This window comes from Thermobia domestica, chromosome 9, assembly GCF_964235325.1.
Source record: "Thermobia domestica chromosome 9, izTheDome1.hap1.1, whole genome shotgun sequence".
In the NCBI taxonomy this organism is placed as follows: domain Eukaryota; kingdom Metazoa; phylum Arthropoda; class Insecta; order Zygentoma; family Lepismatidae; genus Thermobia; species Thermobia domestica.
Window position 1 is genome coordinate 71321171 of NC_137462.1, and position 27237 is coordinate 71348407.

At 34.4% G+C, this 27237-nt stretch overlaps 1 protein-coding gene across 3 annotated transcripts in view; it reads right to left on the bottom strand.

Annotated features, from left to right (window-relative positions):
- Positions 1 to 6465: 6465 nt before the first annotated feature.
- LOC145694736 (unconventional myosin-XIX-like) overlaps positions 6466 to 27237 on the bottom strand; it is a 90275-nt gene continuing 69503 nt past the window's right edge. For all 3 annotated transcript variants that reach the window (XM_081771317.1, XM_081771318.1, XM_081771319.1), the window contains 5 exons: positions 24659 to 24837; positions 19881 to 20041; positions 15069 to 15305; positions 12408 to 12883; positions 6466 to 6970 (listed from right to left, as the gene is read on the bottom strand). In XM_081771317.1, coding sequence (XP_081627443.1) covers positions 6872 to 6970; positions 12408 to 12883; positions 15069 to 15305; positions 19881 to 20041; positions 24659 to 24837 — 1152 coding nt within the window. In that variant the 3' untranslated portion in view covers positions 6466 to 6871. The remainder of the gene's footprint in view (positions 6971 to 12407; positions 12884 to 15068; positions 15306 to 19880; positions 20042 to 24658; positions 24838 to 27237) is intronic.

The window sequence follows — 27237 nt, forward strand, 5'->3', positions numbered from 1 at the left end:
TTACATTGTCAAATTATTGAATATTCCCTAAGTCATGGCATATCTCAGAGAAGTATTTAGCAAATGATTGTTTTTAACCATGCTCCGAAGAAACCAAAGAGATTGACAGACATGTTTCAGGTATCCTTTAAACCACGGTATGTTTCAAGGAAGAATTTTGTGAGTAACTGGTTTCAGCTCCCTGATAAAACCGAAGAGATCGGGAGAAATGTCATATATTCTTTAAATCGCGACAAGTTTTAGTGAAGTAGTTTAGCTTTATTGTTCAAATAACTATTTGATACGAACCGCATACGTGCCAACAATGTTTACATCTTAGTCCCATGCTCTTTCTTCCGAACTAAGAAAACATTTGTATTGAGTTGGACACTACACAAACAAATCTCGCTCACTCAGATTCCAGGAATACTTTAGTTTACTATGTTTGTGAATCTCTTCTCAAATGTACAGAAATGAATTCTCTTGTGTCCACGTCGGCATTATATCTTCTTAAAAAGTAACAACAAAGAATACTTGGGATCATACTCTGATCATACACTTATCATACGCTCATGTTCAACAGACAGTTATCCTGTATGCTCAATCATGAATCGCATTACTTTATATAATCGAGTCTCGCGACAGCCAGTCTTCATCTTGGCAGAGTCCAGCATGGGAACTATCATTATAGAAGTCTATATCTAAGTCTTTGCCTTACTCTCACAAAGATCCTACAAATTGAAAGTATTTGAATAAGTATGTTAAAAAAGGAATATGTAATATTATTTACGTTACATTCTGACCTACCTCCTATTTTTGAATTTATTACCTTTTTATATTTTTATTTAGTCTCTTTTTATGAATTTCTTTGTGAGTTTTGGTTTCCAATCCCTTTTCCCTATACTATGCAATTTTTTTCTCTTTGTTTATTATTTTTGTTTGTTTATTATTTAAAACGTGAACACATGACCGTGCATTCCGTAGAAGTTTGCTTGCTTCTTCTCTGTTCATTAACTTTTCTCTTTCCGCTACGATGAAAGCATACACATAGTGTAATGTACTTTTTTCTTCTTTAAGGGCGTGTGATTATATCATCATTATTTTCCGGTGATTTATTTACATATATTCATTATCAACGAAACACCAACCTTCTTTTTAAAAGTCCTTCCGTAAATAGTATAGTTCAAGACTTTTAAAAGTAAGATGAGCATTCATTCTTATTTTAGAAATAATTATTCAGTTGAAGGCAGAAAAAAAAGTAACTTCAAATGTAACTTAAAAAAAATAAAAGATTCATTGTGAGTGATAAGTTAATCTTCTAAACAAGTGGATGGAGCACCTACTACAGCAGTGGAAGTGTGTTTGGCTGTTCTGGGAAGCGGACTGGGTGACATAGTGGTTAACGCATAGTATGCCGGAGATCCCGGGTTCGAGTTCTGCTCCAGTCAATCGCTTTCACTCTTTGTATGTTATTGAATTCACATCCACAGAAGGTTTGGTTGTAAAAATAACTTTAAATCGGTTATTTCCTTCTTCATTAATAAGAGAAGAGTTATTTGTAAAAAGCTCCCGAACTATTTGTTGCACTCTTATTCCAAGATATTTCCCTTCTGGAAACCCAAATAGGGATATTTCACCTTGGGGAAAGATTACACTAGACCAGTCTTTCCCAACCGGTGTGCCGCGAATGGGACGCTGGTGTGCCGCGGGGAATCGAAACAAAATTGTTAATTTTATAGCAATCAAATTTCAAAACGTAGGGAAAAATGTATATTTGTATTTCACATTACTATGAACCTCTATTATAAGTCTATAATTCAAAGTTTCATATCGGGCTACTGTTCTGTACATTTCTAATGTTGAAAAAAGTATTTATTATCATTGTTATGACCATTATTGCTTCTTTATTGTTGCAGACTATTTCGTAACTTGAAAATTTAAAATGCCATGCAATCCTTTCGACAAATTATCTACTGTATTTGTGTTTTAAAAGTAAAAGAGATTTGTTTGTTTGTTCGTTATTTAGTGATCTTCCTTCTTAGTAAAAGGTTGGATACAGTTTGTAAAAAGAAAGCGTATTTTTAAAAACCTGAGTCCAATATTTCATTGCAATTGTTTTCTGTTTTTAAATTAGGATGAAAAATAAGCATAATGATTTACCACGGGGAAAAACCAGTGATAGAGCTTTCTTCTCTGTGAGAAGGAGATCAATAATAATAATAATAATAATAATAATAATAATAATAATAATAATAATAATAATAATAATAATAATAATAATAATAATAAACACTGTGTTTTATATTTACAAATAATAATACCTATAAGTGTGCCGCGAGAATCCAAGTAACACCCGTAGTGTGCCGCAAGTTACAAAAGGTTGGGAAACGCTGCACTAGACTCTCGCTAATCCGGCCCTCAGTAATAAGGTGCATATCCAACCAAAAACACGTGCACAATGAATTATCGTGAGCATGCGCAACAATGCTTTATATACTGTACGTATTCGAAATTATAGCATTCTTTACAGTTCGGTTGCGTGATAAAGCATTTCACCGTCGCGTATCATCATTGCGACAGTTAAAAATTAGGGACATAGTGAGTGATACTAGTCAAGGACTAAGTTTTCTTTGAAGATTAATCTATATTTGGATTTAATAAAGTATATCCTTTATGTTTATGTAATGTGCGTGGAGAAAAGGAGATACACACCGCAGAACCGTATATTCCAGAACCCAATCGAATAGAAGTGGAAGCCGCTATAAAGAAATTGAAGAAACACAAATCTCCGGGTGTAGATGAAATTCCGGCTGAGTTAATTTTAGCTGGAGGCGAAAAATTGTGGAACAAGATACACAAACTCATTCTCCTTATCTGGAACAAGGAAGAATTGCCACAAGAGTGGAAAGAATCAATCCTTGTTCCAATTCACAAGAAAGGCGACAAAACTGACTGTAATAATTATCGAGGCATTTCTCTTCTGTCAACATCCTATAAAATCCTTTCAAATATTCTATTAGTAAGATTGACCCCATACGCAGATGAAATTATTGGAGATTATCAGTGCGGATTTAGACGAAATCGATCAACCATTCGCCAAATACTCGAAAAGAAGTGGGAATACAATACCCCGGTACATCAACTATTTATTGATTTTAGAAAGGCTTACGACTCGGTTAGGAGAGAAACATTATACAACGTTCTTACAGAACTTGGAATACCGAGAAAGCTAATTAGATTAATTAAGATATGTTTAAGTGAATCCCAAAGTAAAGTCCGGGTAGGAAAATTTTTGTCCACGAGCTTCCACGTCGAAAATGGCCTGAAACAAGGAGATGCGTTGTCGCCATTATTATTTAACTTTGTGCTGGAATACGCCATAAGAAAAATCAAAGATAGCAACCAGGGCCTAGAGTTGAACGGCATTCACCAGGTTATGGCATATGCTGATGATGTAAATTTAATAGGGGATGATAGGAGAACAGTAGAAATAAATGCAGAGATATTATTAAACGCTTGCAGGGACATGGGTTTAGAAGTAAATGCAGAGAAAACTAAATACATGGAAGTGCGTCGGGACCGTAATACGGCAAATTGTGGAGGCGTTAAAATATTAAATAATACTTTTGATAAAGTGGATACTTTCAAATATTTAGGATCAATATTAACAGACGAAAATCATATTCACGAAGAAATTAAATGTCGACTAAAAGCAGGGAATTCGTGTTACTATTCGGTTCAAAATCTCTTGTCGTCGCGAATTCTGTCGAGGAATTTGAAGCTTAAAATATATAAAACGATAATCATGCCTGTTGTTCTGTATGGTTGTGAAACATGGTCGCTTACTCTGAGGGAAGAACATAGACTGAAAGTATTTGAGAACAGGATCCTGAGAAGAATATTCGGACCCAAGAGGAACGAGAATGGGGAATGGCGGAAGCTTCATAACGAGGAACTACATAGTTTATACGGTTTACCCAACATTGTTAGGGTCGTCAAGTCTAGGAGGCTTAGGTGGGCAGGTCATGTAGCTAGAATGGAAGAAAGTAGAAACGCTTTCAAAGTCTTGACTGGTAGACCCATAGGAAAACGACCATTAGGAAGACCTAGGCGCAGATGGGAGGACAATATTAAGATGGATCTCGCAGAGATAGGAATACAAAGTAGAAACTGGATGCAATTAGCTAAGGATAGAAGTCAATGGAGAGCTTTTGTGAACGCGGCACTGAACCTCCGGGTTCCATAGGGCATAGAGTGAGTTAGTTAGTTATCCTTTATGTTTTAAAATTATATCCTTCGATTTTATAAAGTACAGTACACTATATCCCCTATGTTTTTAAAATAAATAAAATAAGATAAATAAATAAATCAAATAAATGTCAAACACTCAATAATCCGGCACTTCCGCTAATCCGGCATCCATATGTGCCAGAAATGGTCGGATTAGCGAAAGTCTAGTGTATTCTGCTTATTTTTCTTTTGTTCTCTCAAGAAACTAGGAATAATATCTGAAGCACATAATATCTGAACTACAATAAAAGACAATGTGCAGCGGGATGATGTGGGAACAGCCGTGAATAATTCTGTTACATTTTTAATCTTCTTCAAAAAACAAGGTCGTGCTCAGTTCAACCTGTTTTTAATATATATGTCGTGGATATGTTAACGCATAACTTCAACCCAGTTCCGCCGATTTAGATGACTATTTTTTGGTCGACAAAATACACCTTTCCAATGGTTCCATATATATATATTTTTTTAGAATGAGTTGGTAATATTTGAAGATAGACCATGAAACCTCAAGGGATGTTGAGTTGAAGTCGGTTAAGAGTTTTGTTGAAAAAAAAAAAGTTTTATATTTATTAATTTTCGATAAGTTAAGATCTTAGTATTCTCAGGAACTTACGGTACTAAGGAAAAGGTAGAAAGAAGGGAGATAAAAGGAATTAAAATATAAAGTTGACGTAATAATCTATATATATAAAAGAGAACGCACAAAATCCTTTGTCCGCTCATCACGCTAATACGGCTGAACCGATTTCTTTCATTTTTGGGGGGTTGTTAGGATTTGGACCCTAGATGGTTTTTATCATATCACTTTAATTTTCAATTACCAGTGTCTTGAGATAATTGACCAATCAGGTGTCAATACGTACAAAAAATCCTTTGTCCGCTCATCACGCTAATACGGCTGAACCGATTTCTTTCATTTTTGGGGGGTTGTTAGGATGTGGACCCTAGATGTTTTTTATCATATCACTTTAATTTTCAATTACCAGTGTCTTGAGATAATTGACCATTCAGGTGTCCATACGTACAAATCCTTTGTTATTAGTTCATCATAGGTATAAAAATAAACGTATTTATATGCAACCCGCATGACCCTGTGACTCGGCGGGTTAACATAACTGACAGGCGCTATAAATCACTTGAAAGCGAAAAAGTAAAAATTATCTAAGTAACAAAGTTTATTGCGTTCCGGGGTGACCGCAGCGAAGCGGGGTGAACGCTGCTAGTACTTGCTATATAAATAGACGCATCTTCAGTTGGAAGGGTTTTGTAATCTTGGCTGTACTAGATATAATATATTATGCTTGCAATTTGACAATTCCAATATCATGTATGATTTAAAGATGTAATAAAATGAAACTGAACGGGATATACAATAATACTAAGAGGAAAATATTACATTGCAAAAATTAATGAACAGCAGACAGCGTCTGAACACACTTCATTTGGGAATGTTAATGTGTACACAAAAAGTATTACAATGTTTGTTTTCTCCTTAATACGTTAAGCTCCTGAGAATGTCACAAGTTCAACTTAGCAAAAATCTGAGAATGTGCAACTGCAGATTTACGTACACTAGTTTCAAGAGTATCATCCAGATACGCTTTTTTTTTTTTTTTTTTTTTTTAATTGGGAGAATAATGTAATTTTCTTTGCTCTTCATAACACAGTCCGCAATCTTTACATTCAATCTGATGACAGGATTAACATTCAACTTGCCGTACTAATCGGTACAACTTACACCAACTTGTGTATATGAAAAACTGTTGCTATCTACCAGAACATTCTTATTCTTGCAATTACATACACGCCAATTCAATACTGGTAAGCTTCCTGATAATATCTATCTACAACTTGCTTGAATTTCACTGTAGCATATAATCCTCTCCATCCGACATACAAAAGTGTCAATATATAGTGTTCATTGATGAACCACGACACAAAAAACTATTAAGGATGTTCGTGACTAAATCATTTACTTTTTTTATTTTTTTATTTTTTTTAATGTTGGGATAGTTGGTTCAAAAACTTGCTTGAACTTTCTGCGTGAGACCTTTCGTTCTGCTAACTTTGAGGGAAAAATGTATGCTGGTTTGTTCCAGATGTACAAAATTAGAGTTTTAACGTAATAATTTCCCAAGTGGTAAGTAGAAATTTTCTTAAAGAATAAAGAAACTATTGAAGAAATGTCTCATGTGAGTAATAACATTTATTAATTTTGTATAAAAATAAAATATTTAATTGCAAAATTGACACTATTAATTCTTGTTTTCCCTTTCATATCTCAAGCAATTAAATATTTAAAAAAATTACAGAGACTGTTGAGGAAGAATCATGGTTTTCTAGTTTAACCAAACAGAATATTAAACGTAATTGTTTCCTTTATCTTTAGGGAATTCTTCCAGAGTATTGCAGATTTGTACTCCTTTTACACACAATACAAAATAAATCCTTGTAAGAATAATGCTTCTTATTTGCTTTAAGGTTCTCTGAACTTAGCAAGTCAGGTACTGTACATAGAAGTTATTTTTACTACTTACCTACATTTAAAACAAATTAAAGCTTTTAAAAAAGTTACTAATAATAGTAACTATACATGATCTTACAATAATGCATCCTGCAACCCTTGGGGAAGCTCCCAAATTGGAGGATAATACGAAAATGGAAGACAAGTTTTCTTGACGTGAAATCTAATCGGAATCTGAAAAAAGCATATAATAATACTGATCAAACAAAAGAAGTTATAGGACCTATAAACGAAACAGTTATTGGGGATAAAACTGATGTTACTATGCCTATATATTTATCTAAAAATGTAAATTAAAAGACAAGAATTTTAGGAATGATTAAAAATAAAAAAAGGATCAAAAGATTGCGATCTTGGCCAATAATTAGTTTTTGGATCAGGGGCTTCAAAATTTTTGAACGGCCCCTAAATCGATTTTTTTAACGGAATAAGCACATCATACTGAGTTAAGTGATAATTTGGGTTTGGCTACACTATATGTAGTTCTCCGGTTATAAGGTGTACAAGAAAATTTTTGCCTGAAATATATTGGATTTTTTGATCCAATAAGAAGTATTATCCTGATTTGGTTTATATTTCGTGACTACTTATTGGACAGTGAATGCTCATCGCTGATCGTCTTTTAATTTATGTCTTTCGTATTTTTGTTTTGACAACTTGGTTACGTATATGTGAGTTCTTTCTAGATAGTGATTACAGTTGTTTTCTTATGGACATGCTCAAACCCTGCTCCCGCCAAGTGAACTTTGTGGTGGACAAACACCGTGTGCGTGGGTTTTCTCGGGGTTCTCCCGTTTCCTCCCACTTTCTTCATTCCACCATTTCATTCATTACTCATTATCACCGTCTCCTTTAGCCTAACCGGCATAACCGTGGGACGTAAAACTCAAAATTTCATTTCATTTCATTTCTTATGGACATGCTATAGTTTTTTCTGTGCTTTTATATCAACTAGTTAGATGTGTAAGTTCTTGACATAAGTTTTTTCAATGTACATCATGACAGATGGAGACAGCAGTAGAGTTCTTGAAATTATATCACTGGGAAATATATGGACATAATATAAATTTCATTACTGAGTTAATTATGGTATGCCAGACATTTTTCATCTTATATAATAATTATGGCTATTTACATAAAGCATTTAACTTAGATTTGAAAGCAGTATATTAAAGGATGTATACAAATAAACCAAAATATGTTGGAAAAGAAAAATGACAAAAATTTTTGAAGATTTTCTCGTACAAAATTAACCAAAGTAGTTCTAAACATGTATATTAACAAAATGAAAAATAATCGTAAATTTTAAAAGCCACAAGTCCATCCGAACTATGGAATTTTATAAAAGTAAGACACGGCATTTAAATGCTGAATTCTCATCTATTAATAACAAAGAAATAACCAATAATGACGAAATCACCAAGGAAGTTCGCTGACTACTTTCAGTCTGTATATAGCACAAGTAAATACAATACGACAAAACAGTACGTGTGAGTAGACAACGCTCTAAATATACTGCACATATCATCAATAGAAATGCAGGAAATTGCTAATATAATTAAAACGATGAAATCCAAAAGTGCGGTAGGTCCCAATGGAATCCCAAGTTATATTGAAAAGGATTGTATAGATCACTTCCTAATACCGTTGATCATCATATTTAACCTGTCAATTAAACCTAGAAAATTTCCAAATGAGTGAAAAAAAAAACAAGGGTTTCACCTATTCCGAAATCGAATAATAACAAAAGAGAAATTAATCTCAATCTTAAGCGTCTTTGCTAAGATATATGAAACAATCTTATATTAGCGGATACCAGCACACGTGCTGCCATCTATATCAGAATCATAAATGGCTTTCTTACAGGCAGGTCAACGATCTTACAAATCTTAGTCTTATAACTACCTTTATAAGTAAAACACTAGACGTGGGGGGACACGTGGATGTAATATACATAGATTTTGCGAAAGCGTTCGACAGTGTAAATCATAATAGGTTGCTCAGCACGCTTAAGCAATTCAGTTTCAGAAGCGAACTTATTGATCTATTTAAATTTTACTTGGAAAACAGAAAACAATTCGTGATGTACAAAGATTGTAAGTCTCCAGAGTATGCACAACTATCAGAGGTGCCACAGGAGTCAAACTTAGGACCATTGTTGTTTCTGCTATTTATTAGTGATCTACCGCGAAGTATACAAAATTCTCACACGCTGATATTTGCAGATGATGTTAAAATATACATGGCAATAGAAACATCAAATGATTGTAAAATGCTTCGAAATGACTTGAATGAACTAATGGAATGGTCCAAAGAGAACATCATAAACGTGAACACTAACAAATGCAATGTAATGTCCTTCACAAATTGCAAAATAACTCAGAAATTTTCGTATAAGATGAATGACATTATTTTACCAATCATGGACGTTGTCAGGGATTTAGAGGTAATGTAGTACAGAAATTTAACATTTAACAATCATATAAACCACATAATTGACCAGGTGTACAGAAATCTCGAATTGATCAAGATCAGTAAAGAGTTTACTGGTATTACCGCTATCCAAAAGCTATATGAGCACTACGCTGCGTGTTCGTACCAAATTTGAACACGCAGCCACTACATGGAACCCTTACACAAAAACAAACAAATATAGAAAAAGTTCAGAATAAATATTTAACGTACTTGACATATAGGGAGACACAAATATATCCGAAGACATACAATAGTCAATCTTTAAATTTTAAACTTCAACACATCACAGCAGCGACACTTCAAATCTAGAACAGCAACGAATAATGTATAGTATGTTTTTTATATAAAATATTAAATAAAATCGACTGCACCGATTTATTTCAAGAATTTAAAATACGCACTCCTACAAATGTAACTCATCTTGAAAATTTCAATATCTTTTACTGCGGCAGATTACACACGAATGCAAAGAAGAGGTCACCAGTATGGAGATTGAGTACAATCTACAATAGGTTAACAAAATACAGAATAGATTTGGAACAGCATAAGTCAATTCAGGGCAGTTCTTTGTAATGTAATAAGAAATAATTGGAGATGAAAGAATATTAATGTTGTTGCAACCGCATTACACCTATAAATATATTATAATATGAATGTGTGACAATCGTTTAATACATGTAACGGACACTATAATTGGTTTATGTAACCTGTTGTATCTAGAAATAAATAAAACAAATGTCTGTGCTCTTAACAGTAATTCTGAACCGAAAGAAGTTATATTATATTACCAGCATCCACTCACTTTAAACTCTTCCGTTCTACGAATGTTACCAGCTGTTACCCAAATCTTTATTCCTTAACAGTAAAATAAGGTCCTGGAACAGCTACTTCAACATTTGTTTCGCGAAAATTTAGACGTAAATAAACTCTACGAATATGATTGGCCTCTTTTGGCATTTAAAAGATCCGTAAGTGAACTCTCTTCCGCTACAGCATACGAACGACATATTAATGCATGTTTAAGTCGGTGAAGTAATAAATGCATCGTCTCCCAACGCCATTATTAATTTTAGACTCGAGCTCGTTATCTTTTGATTCAAGTTTCTTCGCTCCTGAAAATGTTTCATGATGCTGCGTGTCTCATGATGCTGCGTCAACATCAAGTTTCTTTGCAACTTATTTCCTTTTTAATTTCAGGGACAAACTTTTTCTAATCATCCTACACTAAGTATATTTCAACATATGTTTTCAAGTAGTATGCATCACTGTTAAGAGTATATGTGTCACTCCTAAAACTCTGTGTGTCAGCATTGGAACAGAACATACAATAGATACAATTGCTACTTGACAATGTATTTTTATATATACGATACATAATAATAAAAAAAAAAAAAAGCTGTTCCAGCACAATAAAAACTATCTATTATTATCGTCAACGAAAGGCATAAATTTTAGAGCTATAAAAATTAAGTTTTTGTTGGTTTTTATCAGAAATTTATCGTCAAGCATATTACGAGAGAGGATCAGAAACTAAGATTACAAGGTCGATATTTCTGGAGTTTCGTCTGTTACAGAGGAATTAGGAATGTGTGGTAATTTAAATACATGTAGTTGGCAACTGTGCAGTTTCAGCCACTCGCCACCTACGGCGCTAGTTGTACGTAAACATAAATTATAACTTATTTAGAAAACTGATCTCAGTTATTTGATTTCTGTGGGGGAAACATGTAACCGCGGTTGAAATTTACCAGCAGCTGGTAGAGGTTTACGGAGAGATTGTAATGTCTCGTCAGCATGTAGCAGCATCGTGTCGAAAATTTGTGCTGGTAGAGAAAACGTCACCGACGAGGAGCGCAGTCTCCGACCCAGTACGGCATCAACAGATTTGAACACAGCTCGCGTGGAGGAGGTGGTTCAGGACAACAGAAGGATCACGTTACATCTGATGGCAGAATTGGGAATGTCGTTCGGAAGGTTCGTCACATAGTGCACGATACTCTGGAGGTGAAACATTTCGTGACAATGTGGCTGAACATGCAAGTACAGGATTTTTACCAGGAAGAAATTTTCAAACGCATCCCACTATGCGACAAGTATCTCAACCGACATGGAAACTATATCGAAAAAATAACTAACATATGTACTATGTGTTGGTTGTATAGGATGTATGAAATAATATATATACGTTTCACTGCAGACTTTGTTAACCTTACTTTCTGTTCACTCCTCATATTTTGTTCAGCTCAATGTCATTTATCGATTCATTATTTGACTCATCTATGCACAATATTAAACAAAAATTATTACAGTTTAAAAGTTAAAATCATAATTTGGGGCTATATTTCTCATTACCAACACGGTATACTGTCGTCTAGGTAGTGTCGTAGAGAAAAACTTGATGAGGATATACTTCAGCAGCAGTCTCATCTTAATACTTGGGGTGGTTATCGTACAGCATAAATTTTTAGGTTGCCAAAAAATTCTTTTCTGCCGATTTTCTCGAAAACTACATAGGAGAATTTACATTCACTCATATAATTTTCATCAATTCAAAAGGATCCGTCGATTTGTATATATATACTATCTTTGGACAATTTATTTCTTCGTTAGACGCTTATAATATTGTACAAATAGGATTCTGTATATTTTTCGTATTTCATGTCAACTTTTGTGTATGAATGTACATTCATGTATAAAGATAATTGAACACTACTTTCCGTTTGAAATCTTTTTTTGTTATACCTATATGTTGCATGGTTACAGATTAGTAATAAAGACTTGAAGAAGGCAAAAAGAATATGCATCTATCTTATGTTTGCTACAATCCTAAAAAAGTATTTTCTTTGCTTAAATAAAAGTATGGTCGCTCTGTAGTAGAGCGCTCACCTCTGATGCGAGAGAGCCTTGATTCGATCCTCAATCACACAAGCTTGTGATGAACATCATGCCCGTGGCTTCTCTCAGGGTTCTCCAATTTCCTCCCTCATTTTCATACGATAAATGATTTCACAATCATTTACTTTCACGAACATCCGGCTTCTTTAATCTAAAAGACATAAAACTAGAAAGTTCATGTTTTATTTCTTAAAATAACAGAGCTCTTTTAGTGTCAAATCTAAAAGCAACAGCAACATACCTGAGGTATACGTCTTCTACTAATAATTCCTCTTCCAAAGAATATCGTACCAAGTGTTCTCTTTTTCTTCAACTTTTCCGACGAAATAGAATCTGGACTGCCAGCGTCCGCAGAATTTGTAAGTGAGAGACCTGAACTGGAATGTGTGTTTAAATCTTCGCATGCTGAAACTTCTGAAGACTGCGAGGTGTTTAATAATGACTCACTACGAAAAATACACTTTCTCATTCTCGTTGGTACAGGATGATCTTTGTTACATTCAGTGCTAGATAAGGACATACAAGAGTCATTTACGATAGGTGAGCTAAATTTGTTATCCTCTAGTAAATGATCACTACATGAGGCGAATGTCTCCGTGCTTCTTGCGGAACTTTCAAGAATTTGTCGCTCATAGAATTGCCTATATCGCCTTTGTATCTTGATAGCTGCATTTCTTAATCTTAAGAAGCGTTTTCTGACCTGCCATCCACGGATAGCTATAAAATAAAAAAATAGGACATCGATAATAAAGAACACATGAATGACATATTATTATTATTATTATTATTATTATTAATGTAAGTGAATTTGTACATAGCTTAAACGAACAGATCACCTATAAGAGACTATTAAGCAATAATTGGTACTTCAAACTTGTGTATTCTTCCATCACATAGTACCTATCTTTACTCATTCTAGAAATAGGAAGAACATATAGCTACATGAGATGGAAATCTGATTTATGATTTAACCATTTTTTTTTTATTTATTTATTTATTATGAGTTCCTGTATTTCGAACACAATAAAACGTTAATACTAAATAAAATTATACATTATACAGGGTGAACCTGAAAGATGTGCACAAACTCCGGGAAGGGGGGGAGGATTCGTGACATCAAAAGACAAAATTTTTCTTGCATAAATTAATATTAAAATGAATGTATTTGTTTGGTGTACTTGTTTACTTTTCTCCACTGAAGAATGAATTAATCTCGGTATAATTAGCCCAGTAAAAATGTCTCTTCGACATAGCCGTGATAAATTTTTCTCAGTTTGGGACAGCCGTGGCTTCAAGCCATTTTCAAATCTCTCTCTACACACTTCTTGAAATCTTCATGCCGTGTTCATCAACGATGCATTTTTGTTGTATTTAAGTTATTTCGTGTTCTCAAGTGCTATCTTTAGCAAAAGAAGATTTAAAAAAATATCTGCTGTAGATCGCTTTAGGACACATTTTCTCTTCTGAAGGTTCTTTCAGTTTCTCCGCAACACACTATTTTCTAATTTTTGCTAATTTCAGTGTGGATTTTATTTGTGGATATCAGTACATCTCAACTTTCGTCCGTTTCGAAGAAAAAAATAGATTGTCTTGCCCAGTTTCAGATGTTCTTATTCTGTACAATTGTAAAAAGCCACTGCTACCTCCTTCATTGTCTTTACACCTCCTAATTTCGATTGCTGCCATTTCTAATCTTTCTTTAAGCGATCTTTAACTTGAGGAAATGTTGATCAATTTATCGATGCTGTACACAATGTCTTTAGAGTACCAGGAGAGAAAACACGCAAATACTCGTCGTACAAATTAGCATAGTTCCTGTAGCAAAATAATGTAAACAAATAGAAAAATGCACTTATTATACAACACAACAATATAATGTTCAAAATGAACTGGTTCATGAACATTAAAATCAAATCGGAGAGGCTCATGATATAAACTAAACTCAGTATAATCATCACAGAGACTACGGTCACATTCCAGGTCAAACTACTATCATCTTGTCCAAAAAGTAAATTTTGGTCATTTGTCAATTTTGTTCACGTCTGTATATGCAGTATATGCTATCGTTTTCCTTATCACACTGTTTTATTGCCAAGCCGTCAGGTGTTTATGGTTCTATGGTTCATTCTATATACGATATTTATGAACAAGAACACTAAGGAACTACAGACTTTGAAATGTTGAAAGAAGTGAAATAAAAAAGAAGTATTTAGTCGTTTATATTTGTCAGCGATACTGAATGTTATGGTAACAGAACCCGAAATCAGGTCGAAGTATATTGTAAACAGAGAAGACAAACTATTTAAAAGAAGGAAAGAAGTCATCCAGCTGAAAATCATTACAAAGAAACTTGTGAAAATAATTGTTATCCAGTGCGAGGTGAATAAAATGTTAACGTCTATTCTCGTCTGTTTCTGAGAGACGGGAAAGAATCTAAGAGAAGAATTTGGAGAATATCTGTGAGGAAAACGTGATGAGCTGTTTGAAGATATCGACAAACCGTACCTTGCATTTGAGCGTTGTGTAGGAATATGGGTGATTATTGATATGAATCGATAAGAGAAGTGAAAGTTTTCCAACATAGAAGGTTGGGCAGTCGGAGCATTTAAGGATGTAAATGAATATAGCTATGATTCTTCCAACTAACAGACTGGCTGAATGTTATCCTTATGGTGGAAACTCAGACTAATGCTGAATTTAAATAAGTTTTCCCTATGGATTTCTGATTTTTATTTTTTTTAAAGCAGAAGTGCAAGATTCAAGCGACCACTTTTCGTAATGAGAGTATGAAGATTGTGGAGACATCATTATGTAGGTTAATAATTCAGTTAGTAACAGTAAAAAATAAGCGATTATTCAAAGTGTATTTGCTATATACTATAAAAAAACAAGAAAAACTTACTTTTCTGGATAAGTACTGCAGCTTTTTGTAGTTTCTTGTAATATTTCTTCCAAGATCTTTGAATAATCTTAGCTGATCTTTCGAGCTTCATTTTACGTAACTTTTCGAGGCTCGTAAGAGCTTCTTCTTTGAGAAAAATTCGGGTTTTTCCCATTAAAGCATACGAATTAAGTTGTTCTAACTCCACGATTGATCTGAGAATAAGCTGACATTCTTTCAGTACCTGAGATGGGATTCCTAACCAAAAGAAAAAAATAGTACTTTCATCATATCTTAGTACATAAATAAATTTTAATAAATAATTCTTGTTATTACACAGAGGGTTAATATAATATAAAATGAATGATGTATCTGGTAAAATCTGAAAACAAGTTTCAGCAAATTTTGTATACCAAAAATTTCAACTGCTAATACTACAATCATCATCAGCAGTTTAAAAATTAGATTTGATTACATATCATAGAAAGATGACTTATGATAACTGACGAGGAAAGGTAAGGGACCTGAACCAAATTCCTGTTTATAGAATATACATGGTTTTCACGTTTTTCTTGTGGTTTGCGTTGTGAAGTTCTCTTGTTTTCAAAATATGTTTAATCTTCCTTTTTTTCAGTGTAAACATTTTAAGCTGGGAACGGAAATTTTGTTGAAAGCATAATTGAATAATAACGTGAACCACATTTTTCGGTGGGGTCTCGATGGCTCAATGGTAGAGCGTTCACCTCTGGTGCTTGGGGTTCCGGGTTCAATCTCAGCCCCCGCCAAGTGAACTTTGTGGTGGGCAAACACCATGTGCTTGGGCTTCCTCGGGGTTCTCCCGTTTCCCCCCACTTTCTTCATTCCACCATTTCATTCATTACTCATCATCACCGTCCCTTTAGCCTACCCGGCATAAGCGAGGGACGTAAAACTCAAAGATTTCATTTTTCACATGTTTTGGCCATTGTTATCAGTGCTCCGGATATTAATGTTTTAAACACTTGTACTTGTCTTTCTATTGGAAATGAAGATTCTTAGGCAAAACGGAAAGGTACTTCTGCATTAATTTTCTTGATCTACAAATCCACTGAAAAGACGATTTCTGAAACAAACAGGAAAGGGGCAGCTGGTACGCAATATGTCCATTCTTCCGCTACACATCCAAATAAAACTTAAGCCAACATATGGCAAAAAAATAAAATAAAATAATAATCAAGAAAGCCATAAAATATTCCAAAAATAAATAGGACTTAAAACATAAATTGATTTCTTTAAATTCAAAATGTGAATGTTGAAAATGATTACAAGCGTAACATGGTTAGGCACCTCTAGATCATAGCATGTCTCAGGGAAGGTATTTTATCATTATTACTCAAACAACTGCTAGCTACAAATCCAATATATTTACATCACAGTCCTGTATTCTTTTTAACTCTTTAAATTGTTTATTTCAGATTATATGCTAACATGTTCAGAAACTTTAACTACATTTTATTCACATGCAATTGTGATTTCTGAAATTCCCTTGCGCTTCCTAGCTTTCGGCTCTCCGCTGAAGCCTGGTTCACAGAGGACAAAAACAAGAGTAAAAATAATAACAGCATCAGAAAATCAAAAGAACAGGCTCACCGGAGTAGTGCAGGGCGAATCATTCCACGTGTTAAGATTAGGATTAGGAATTAGATTTCTGAGCCTTCAGCATATATGGCCATGATAGTCTGCCACGTATGAGGTATGATGTCCCTTGGCGATCACACTATCCGCGGAATTGGAGAGGAAGAAAGAATGGGAGAAGGAAGGAAGCAATGCAGCAATGCAATCTTAAAATTTTCGTCCCACGGTTATGTCGGTTAGGCTAAAGGGGCTGGGGATGGTGATGATGAGAAATGAATGAAATGGTGGAATGAAGAAAACGGGAGAACCCCGAGAAAACCCACAAGCACGGTGTCCACACGGCGCGAACTGCGATCGAACCAGGAACCCCAAGCACCGGTGAACGCTCTACCATTGAGCCACCGCGTCCCCTGGGGAAGGAAGGAAACGGCCTCGGATCTGTATGTTAGGTACCATTTCAGCATATGCCTGATTTGAATTAGGAAAACCCACGAAAAACCCCACTCAGGATGCTTGACCTGAAAAGGGTGTTACACCTTTCCGACCAAATGTTCCCACCGGTAATCAAACCCGGGACCATTCGCACCAAACGTGAGAACGTTAGCGACTAAGCTACGCGGAGTCACTTCATTCGACTTGTGACTTTTAGCTAAGATAAGGTGTTCTTCGCACTGCTCTATCTATTCTTTTGATTTTTCTGACTTTTTATTATTTTTTCTCTCATGAACAAGGCTCTAGGGGAGAGCCGAAAGCTAGAATGTACAAGGTATTTTCAGAAATCACAATTGCATATAAGTAAAACATTTATATTAAGCTGGAAATTGCACAAACAAACTTCCGTCATTCTTTACTTGTTTCAGATTTAGTTTTCTGCGTTTTGTGTATCTCTTCCTTACATAGAAAATTGTTTCTCTTGTGCTTTGTCGGTTTTCTAGTTTCCTCGGAAATAAGAACAAATAATACTTATTATGATTATACAATCAAGGAGTCCTGCCATGATACGTATATTTAGATACACAATCTTAGAATGCAAACAGTACTGACATACATTCGTATAGCTTTATACAATTTTGTCATTCGTCGGATTCAATTCGAGTCTCTCGACTTAATTTTGCAGACTCCAGCATCGTAACTATCATTATAGACGTCTCTACTTCACCGTACCTTCACAAATATCTTACACATTGAAAGTACACGAATAAGTCTTTTATAATTAAGTTGAAAAACCTAATTTCATAGTTTTAATTAATTATTCATTAACTTTTAAGCCCTATCAAATTAACGTAAGTCTTTACCATTATTATTTATTAGTTTCTCTTCTAGTAGAAAAACACAATTTTTATTATGTCATGTGGTGGAGTTGTGATTTCCAACAGGTATGATGTTTACTATATTACATAATGCGTCGACGAACAGAATCTGGTTACTGGAATCTTATTATATGTCCACCTTGTTACATGGTGTGTGTGTGATTTCAGACTCTTCAAACTCTTTAATATGTGCCATTGTCACATGCTGACAGTGTACTGGGAAGTTTGCCCGTTTAGTATCTATTCTTAGTATTAGAATCTTAAGTTACTGTTACAATGGATGTGCTAAACCATATCATAAATTTTCTAAGAACTTCACCTAATTCAAAGGGTGGTCAATGACAGGTCCACTTCATTATGACCGGAACTGACAGGATTTTAGTATATTGGATTTCTATCTACAAATATTTTACTTAGATACAGCATGTATATTTACGTAGGTTTAACTTCATTAGATTTTATCATTTACATAAAATTAGTTTTACGACGCAGTGACATTTTTTTCATAGTATGTAAGGGTATTTTGTTATTACTTTATTAGATTAAAAAGTTTATATTTATATTGATAAGACCAAATCAGTAATTGCCTATACTACGTTTTCACCGACATTTTTAAAACATTTGAAATTGTAAAAATATATTGCTTATAGAAGCAAAACCTTTATGTACAACGACTGTATACATTTATTTTGGTAATCGTAATAACTACTAAGTAAATTGTAATTTTATGAATTAAGTCAAGAAGTCAGGAAGTATTTTCAATGCATCATGTACAAAAATGGTTGTCTCCGAAACACTGAAAATAATTTTCATTTTTCCGAGGAAGATAGTATTTGAAACCATATATCTAAACTGGCCCTAACTACTGACATAGATAATTAAAAAATACATAAATGGACATAATAATAATAATAATAATAATAATAATAATAATAATAATAATAATAATAATAATAATAATAATAATAATAATAATAATAATAATAATAATAATAAATAAAATAAAATAAAATAAAATAAAATAATGCATTCATTAAAATTTCGCTCTTAAGATAAAGATTCCATCCGTAAAGCAAAATGAAATACATCTTCAAAAACAAAAGAAATTTACAATTTAACGCACAAGAAAAAATTAAAGCATCATGTATCAATCTATATACAGGAATTTGGCTCATTTTCATTCTTTCCTTACCCATCAATTGTCATGATATCCCTCCTTATCTAGAACTAATTTCTAAATTATTGAGGATGTTTGCAGTATAGTAAGTGAAAATTTTATTCCATATGGTGACAGTTACTATATGAAATACGAAGATATCCTCTTGAGATTTATAGGGTACGAGATTTAGTTTTACTAAATAGTATTATAACTAAGTATAGCACAAAAATACACAATGCAATTATAAATGAAGGGTAAGGAGGAAAAAAACAAGGAATGTCACAAAATTGCATTTTCGAGAAAACGGCATTTTAATATTGAAAACCGAGTAAAAAGAATAGAGTTAGTTAAATCTTTTTCCCCTTTTTACATGGACATTTCTACATCTACTCATGCATTTCATATACAGTTAAATAGTACCAATAGTCACCAACAGATAGGACAAAGCACCCGATAAAGCTCATACATGGACATTCCTTGTTTTTTCCCCCTTACTCTTCAAATATGATAAAATAACTTGTTTTGAATTAATAAGCATGGAAAACAATTTTTCTGACTAAACTTCGTAATTTATACAAACAAATACCAGGGAACTAGTATAATTCGAATTCTGTAACAAAAATAACTTGATAGGTTTAGTTTGTGCACTTCTAGTGTTATTCAGCAATGGAAAAAAAATAATAATAAGCTGTTAATTTGAAATTTAATCAAGAGTCAGAACAGAAAACATTTAAATGTAAAATTAAATACCTTTTGGTGATCTCTCTACACTGGGGCTTCGTAGTTTTGACAAAGTTTGGTTATTTCGTGAGGGAGGCGTGTTCTCCTTGTTGTTTTCACGAGAAGGAAATTCCGCATGATGCCTTTTCATCAGAATATTATATCTGGCTAGAAATTCTGAATAGGTCATCCTACAAAAAACGTACGATATATTTAACAACCAAAGAATTATTCAAATGTAGATTGAGATGTATTTCTCATTTTGCTGTGGAGTTCTACAATAACAATATTTCAAGTGTATTTCAAGCATATGAAGAACATTTGAACATAAGATTATCTTTTAACAGGTTGTAGTACGTAAAGAATATACAGTCACTGTCAAAAATCTAAGCATACTACTGAATTTTCAGAACTTTCCAGACAAAATATACCGTTTTCATACAAACCCCTGTTTTGCAAAATAAACATTATTGTTCACATAATAAAACGAAAATACACTGTTCTATTTCCATTGAGACAAATTGAATGAAGAAATTTGCGTTCATCGAAGTGCTGATTCTTAGCCTTGATAAGAGCTTTACAAATCCCAAGAATTTGTTTGATACATTTATCAAACTTTTGCGACTTCAACAAAGCCTTTCAGAGGTATTCAGTACTCGTTAGCATGTGTTCACCGACCACCATGTGAAATTCATCCCATTAGAACTCGATGGGTGACAAACCGTGAGACTTTGGTGGCTACTGTGATGATGTGAGCCTGTTCTTTACTGCGTAACGTAAGAGAATGTTTGGAATCATTATCCTGTTGTAGTACAAAGTTATGGCCAAAAATCCGCGTTCCTAATGGAATTGAATGCCTCGTTTAAATTTTGTGATATATGTTTTTGTCAATTATTCTGTCGATTTGATTTAAATCACCAACTTGATTGCCTGTAAAACAATCCCACACAATGACATAATCTTTTCGTGTTTTATTGTAGGCATTATACAGTCGGGATGAAAGCGCTTTTTGGAAGGGTGACGCACAAGCATTCAGCGTTAGGAACCGAAAACTTGAAATTTAGATTCGTCGGTGCATGGTACTCTTCACCATTGTTCATCGGTCCAGTCTTTATGTTTTTGCTCAGGAGTACCTTTCTGTAACGTTTCCTGCTCGAAGGAGTGGTTTCGTTACTGTAATCGCAGCCCCAAGACCACAAATCGGCAGGTTTCGGTCTACCATTCAATCTGATATTGATTGGAAACGGCTCTTCCGTAGTTCTGTTGCTACTTCCGAAACGGTTAAATATCTTTTCCGTTTGCTTGTAGTTCTAATGAACTATTTCTTAGGAGAAGTTGTTATTCTGGACAACCAATTTGTTTTCGTGCAATATTTACACCAGTTTGAGACTGTCTTTGAAGAGTCAGATGAATTGTTCCGACTGATTCTTGCAACCACTGATCAATTTTCTGCAGAGGATATTCTTTTCTCTCAAAATAACCACTTGAGAACGTTCGGCACTTAGTTCACTGTTTTTCTTCCGCATTTATAGTCTTTCATGTTCTTTACACTAATTTACTAATTCACGCGAGTGAAAGCAGCACTTTCTCATGGCACACATTTGCACCCAACTTTACCCATATACGACATGATTGAAGAGTACACACACAACTGTTCGTGGCAATAGAACAGAGAACTACTGATAAAGGTTCGTACAAACACTACCAGATGTTTCAACGATGCATTACTGGACAAAGAGTGAAGTTATTGTCTGCTCGTTATTTATTTCTTTACTGCAAAATGGTTTTCCTCAATAATTGTATCTCAATGTAAACAGGATCATGCATTTTCGTATCCTTATATGAATAACGTTGTTTATTTTTACAAAACAATACCAATAAAGAGGGTTTTGTATAGACACAGTGCCTTTTAATTAGAAAATATTAAAAAATCAGTAGTGTGCTCAGAATTTTGACAATGACTATGTTACGTAAAATGATCTGACCTTGTAGTATTTACTAATGAATTCTATCTGCGCAGATACATTATGTAACATCCACGTCCGTAATATCTCTATCCGCACCCGCAAATTTCCATCTGCATTCGCACCTCTATCCGCAGATAATGAGATAACAGATATTATATTATATATATATATATATATATATATATATATATATATATATATATATATATATATATATATATATATATATAACTATTGTGATTTCAAAAATAATTTCTCACATAATTGTAAATATTTACTTTGTAGTTTACAATACATAAATCTATATATAATATGATATCGATAAATCACTCAAGTTAACAAATACTACAATTCCTTCAAATTAATCAATAATTTACAATCCAAAGGGATGTGTTTAATGTTAACTTGGAATTATTAATACGTTTATCAAAATACAATAAACTCCAAGTAGACACAAATCATGAAATTAATGAAATAAAACATGTAGTTGCTTGAGATTTTCGCAATATTTCTAAGAAGAAAACTGCCAAGTTGGTATCACGCTCAAATAATTTCAGGCGATATTGCTTTATTCTTATCTCGTTACTTGCAAGACATAAGCGCCTTTGCTCAGTTTACAAAAATAAAAAGAAGATAAAAGATTATGGAGAGAAGAATGAGACAACAAACTTATATAAAAAAGCAAATGAACAAAAAAGAAATCGAACGAAACCTAATTTTGCTGACACCAAACAGTATTAAACACGCTTTAGTACAAGAAGTCAGTACTTAAAGTACTTTGAAAAATGAATATAAAAATTACTAATTACTTAGATAAGATCATAAAAAGGATATCCACGAGAACCCGTAATTTTATCCACAATGCCGCAAAGGTAGTAATACATCTGCAGAAAGCTTCAAAGTGCGGATACTTGCGAATATCCATATCCGTGCAGACTTTTAGCTATAGAATGCATAATACATAAACATATGTTCAAAACCCATTTCCGTATTCCCTGGTCTTCTAAGGTGACAAAGCGCCAATAACACAGAAAGACCTCTTCAGACATGGTTTGAGAAACTCAGGATGAATGACAGCACCTCGCCTAGTCCTCTAAATTATCCGACTTGAACATTGAAAATCTATGATGTTCGAACCCCATGTTAATCAGGTAAGTCTGATTAAAATTTAGGTAATTCTATTGTTTCCATTGTTCGAAAGACTATCTAGTATGCAGTTGGAACTTTGTCATGCTTTTAACAATCTGAAATTATAATACTGTATATATATATCCTTCTTTAATCCTTCAAGTGTTAATATGTGCATGCTAGTTATTTTCTTCGATTCTTCCAAATTTAAATCTAAGCAATATAACAGTAGTTATAATAATAAATACAGAAGGCTGTTTCATCCTTATAGTAGTAATTTGCAGTCGCCACCAGAGGCGCTAGTTTCGCGTCAGCAACATGACGCACGTAGTACGTAGTAGTCAGACACTTGTGTATAAGCCGTGCAGAGGAGAGACGTGTGTGAGCAGAATGCCGCCGAAAATCGAATCTTTTTGGGAGGGCTACATCGTAGCACTTTCTGATATAGGCTACAGCTATAGCCGAATAAGAACACAGTACAAGAAGAAAGGTTTCACAGTGTCTGATAAGGGAATTAATGCAGCCATCCCTCGCAATGCAAACCCAGAGCAAACCATTGCCATGCATCATCAAAAAGGGCAAAAGAAGCAACCGGCTCCACAACGCAGTCAAGACGTCATTGCCAAGGTCCGCCGGTTTGTGACCCAGGAGAATCCACCCACCCAACGTGATATAGCGAGGCGTGTTGGACGGTCAAATACAACTGTACACCAAATCATACGCGACAATTTGGGACTCAGAAGTGCACACAAGCGGCGGGTTCATGTTCTGAGGCCAACACACATCGCAGAACGGCAGGTGGCATGCGAAAGGCTGTAATGAAGGTTATTTGGCAGGTGACAAATGGCGTTATGTGATCAACTTAAATGAAGCATGGGTCTATTTGACAGGATCCCAGCAGATGCGTGCAATTTACTACCGCCACAGTGATGGAACCGATCATGCAGAGTGGGTTCGCTCCTGCAAGGGGAGTTTTCCAAAGGGTTTTATGGTAGTGACGGGTTTCTGTGCAAAAGGAAAGCTTCCGATACACCGGGTGTCATCAAATGTCAAGGTGAATGCAGAGTATTATATCGAGCATGTACTGGAACCCATCTATCGCCAACATGCCCCGGCTTTGTATGGCAATGACACTGACAGAGTGTTCATCCACCAGGACAAGGGCAGCAGCCATACTGCCAAACGAACGGTGGCCTACATGACACTTACGGAACAGGAGACAGGTGTAAAGGCTATCCCATTTCGAGACATCCCCGTCAAGTCACCAGACGCATCTCCTATGGACTTCTGTGCTTTCGGCCTTCTCAAACGGAACATCAATAAGCGGTGGCCTTTGGAAAGTGTGAAATAAGGAGTGGGCGAAATTGGATCAGGTAGTGCTCAATAGAGGTCTCCTTCAATGGAAATTACGATGTCGTGCAATCGTTCACCAACGGGGCTCTCATATCGAACATGATCGCTGGTGTAAACGGGTTTTACGCCCTAGGTCACGGGTCTGTACTTCACTAGCATAAGGCTGAAACAGCCTTCTGTATATGTATTTTTAATATTGATATAAACACACGAAGAACTGGATGAAGAAGCAGTTTAACTCATTTCGATTCAGCATTGCTTTCCTAAAATATGTTATTGATTACAGGATTATAACTAATGTATGATATTTAGCATATTCTTTTATGAGTCAATACGGGGAAGACACCCAAAGTAACCTACATGATCTGAAATCCATGCCTACTAAGCATGACACTCTCCATTATACTACTAGCTTGCAACTGTTTCTGCAAACATGACGACTCCACCATTCCAGGCTGAAGTGTCCAATTTGGTTTCACACACTTGATATAATGAACGTCAGTTTTATCTATTAATGATAGTAGACCATCCAGAGATTTCTAAAAAAGAAAAGAAAGAAAACACATAAAAAGGGCCATAATAAATATTAAAACTACAAATTGCTTCTAGTTAGTAGTTCAAATGCTTATTATCGCTATATTTACCATGGTAATTAGAAATTAACTAGAAAATGTCATCGTTCCACACATTAAACGAAGCCAAAGAAACCCTTTCGTCAGATAATAATTGCATTAATATTACTACTTGTGAAGCTAATTGATCTTTTATGTAGTAGAACCACATCATTGCAGAATACTTCTATAGGCAATTTCTGCAAATTTTCATCTCTCTCATCTTTTTCTGCAGTTTGGTAGATAAATGAATTTAAACTTGAAATAAACTCCAACAGTCTACTAACAATTATTTATCATTTTCTGCCACAAGTTGATACGATTAATTATTAAAATTGTATAAAAACTCACTTGTAAATGAAACCCCCTTTCAATGCTTCCGCACTAGTAGGTGGCAACGCTGACTTGTCAGGCAACTACGTAGTTAGCCTGCTACCGAGACCAGCTGCGCAAGTGGGTAGCTGAAGTCACAGCGAAGGCTTCCACTCCGCGAACCACGAACGGCTCCTTCTGTTGACTGGAAGATGCGGTGAGTGTAATGTAGGGAAGAAAATAGCGAAGCTTGATAAGGAATATGGGAACTTGTAATAGTAAAATATATTGATGGAATAACATTCGGGAATTAGTTTTGAGTGAATTCATGGCTTTGGAAGACTTAAAAGAGAGCAAATGGATGTGAAATTAATGAATAATTGGAATGACAGGTATTTGGTTATAGAACTAAGCGTAAGTAAGTACAGTTAGGAGAGCCTTCATAAGCTTTAACTTATAATGTGTGTGATTCAAGGCATAGAAGTGAGTAATATTTAATGCAAGATTTCTCTATACATAACCTGTTTTGGAATTTTGTTTATTTAAAATCGTAGAGAATTCAGTCATTGAAAATATTCATTTTTACTTGCTGGAATCAGGCTTACTTCTGGTCTCATTAAATTTAATGGCAGAAGAGGAAAGAGGAAAAACTAGAATAAAAGAAGTAACCGTACCTTATATTCGATCATAACCCCTCTTCGATTTTGGAACCTTGAATGGGGATTTCATATTGAAAAAAAAAAGGGTCTGTTCAACATTCTTGTGAAAAAAAGAAAGAAAACTCGAGAGAGAGAAAACCTCGTTTGGTTCGAATGCAACATAATTGTTCCTTATCAAGACAAGGCTGTGATTGTTTGGGAATATTTGAAGTTTTTCTATGTTTATCAATTTCTACTATATTGCTTACTTGCTGAGAATTTATTCGGTTGCTGTTACCTATAGATTTTGTTATAATAAACTGTTAACTGCCTTTGAATTTTGGGGATTTGAAATTTCAGAGAAAAGTAGTTTAGATCCTTACCCACGATTTTGATATTTACTTATTGAAAAAAAAAAAAGTATTTTTACCTTAAGGTTAGAGAGATAAATTGAAACGAAATTTTTTAGGAATTTATGGAAAGTATCTATTTGCTACATTGCGCGTAGTGCGAAAGTAAACTTGTATCTCGGTGGTTTTGTCCAGTGGTTCCTCTTTCAAAAAATAAAAAATAAAGTTTTTGAAGGATGGTACGAACTAGGGCTGGTCTACCGAGGTAGGGGTTTACATGTCGCGCTGAATTATGTATGTTGTGGTTTTTCGCAACAAAGTGAAAAAGCAAGCATTATTCTATGCCCGGTCAAATTCTTTGCAATCAGTTGAAGCTAAACAATATAGAACCATATACATAATCAACAGAGTAAATATAAGTGCAATTAATTAAACGATCGAGGCGATTTCTGGTAGATTGCATAGAATAACATACTGATGCGAGGAATTAAAGTAAGATTTATCTGTCATAATACAGTTTCATTCAAGCGGTAAAATAAAATCCTAAATTTTGATTTCTCGCACCACCCTTTTATTGAGTATGCTCTTCTTTCGGAAATTGCCTCAATTACTTTTTTTTTTTTTTTAACTGAAGAGTAGCAGTATTCGAACATATTTTTACTTTATCAACACGTCTACCCTTTTCTTCTGTATTAAGAACACAACTTTTACCATATTAAAATATACCTAGTTATTTCATAAATACTATCAGAGATTTGCACATGAAACATAGATACAGTTTTATTATATATTGATATCCTTTTGTAAGATGATACACGGAAGTGTGGAGCATGAAGAGAATCAATCACATTTCAAAATGTCCAACTTGAGCCTGTATGCAGGTCCGGAGTCTGGCGGATTACTCGTCAGTAGAATTACTAACTGTCGATGGGGAAGTGATGGGCTTCAGGGAGTCTATATTAGGGTGTATTCTTGCAGGTCTTTAATTGAAGCAATGACCACAGTTTGTAGTCGAGCCGGTTCATTTT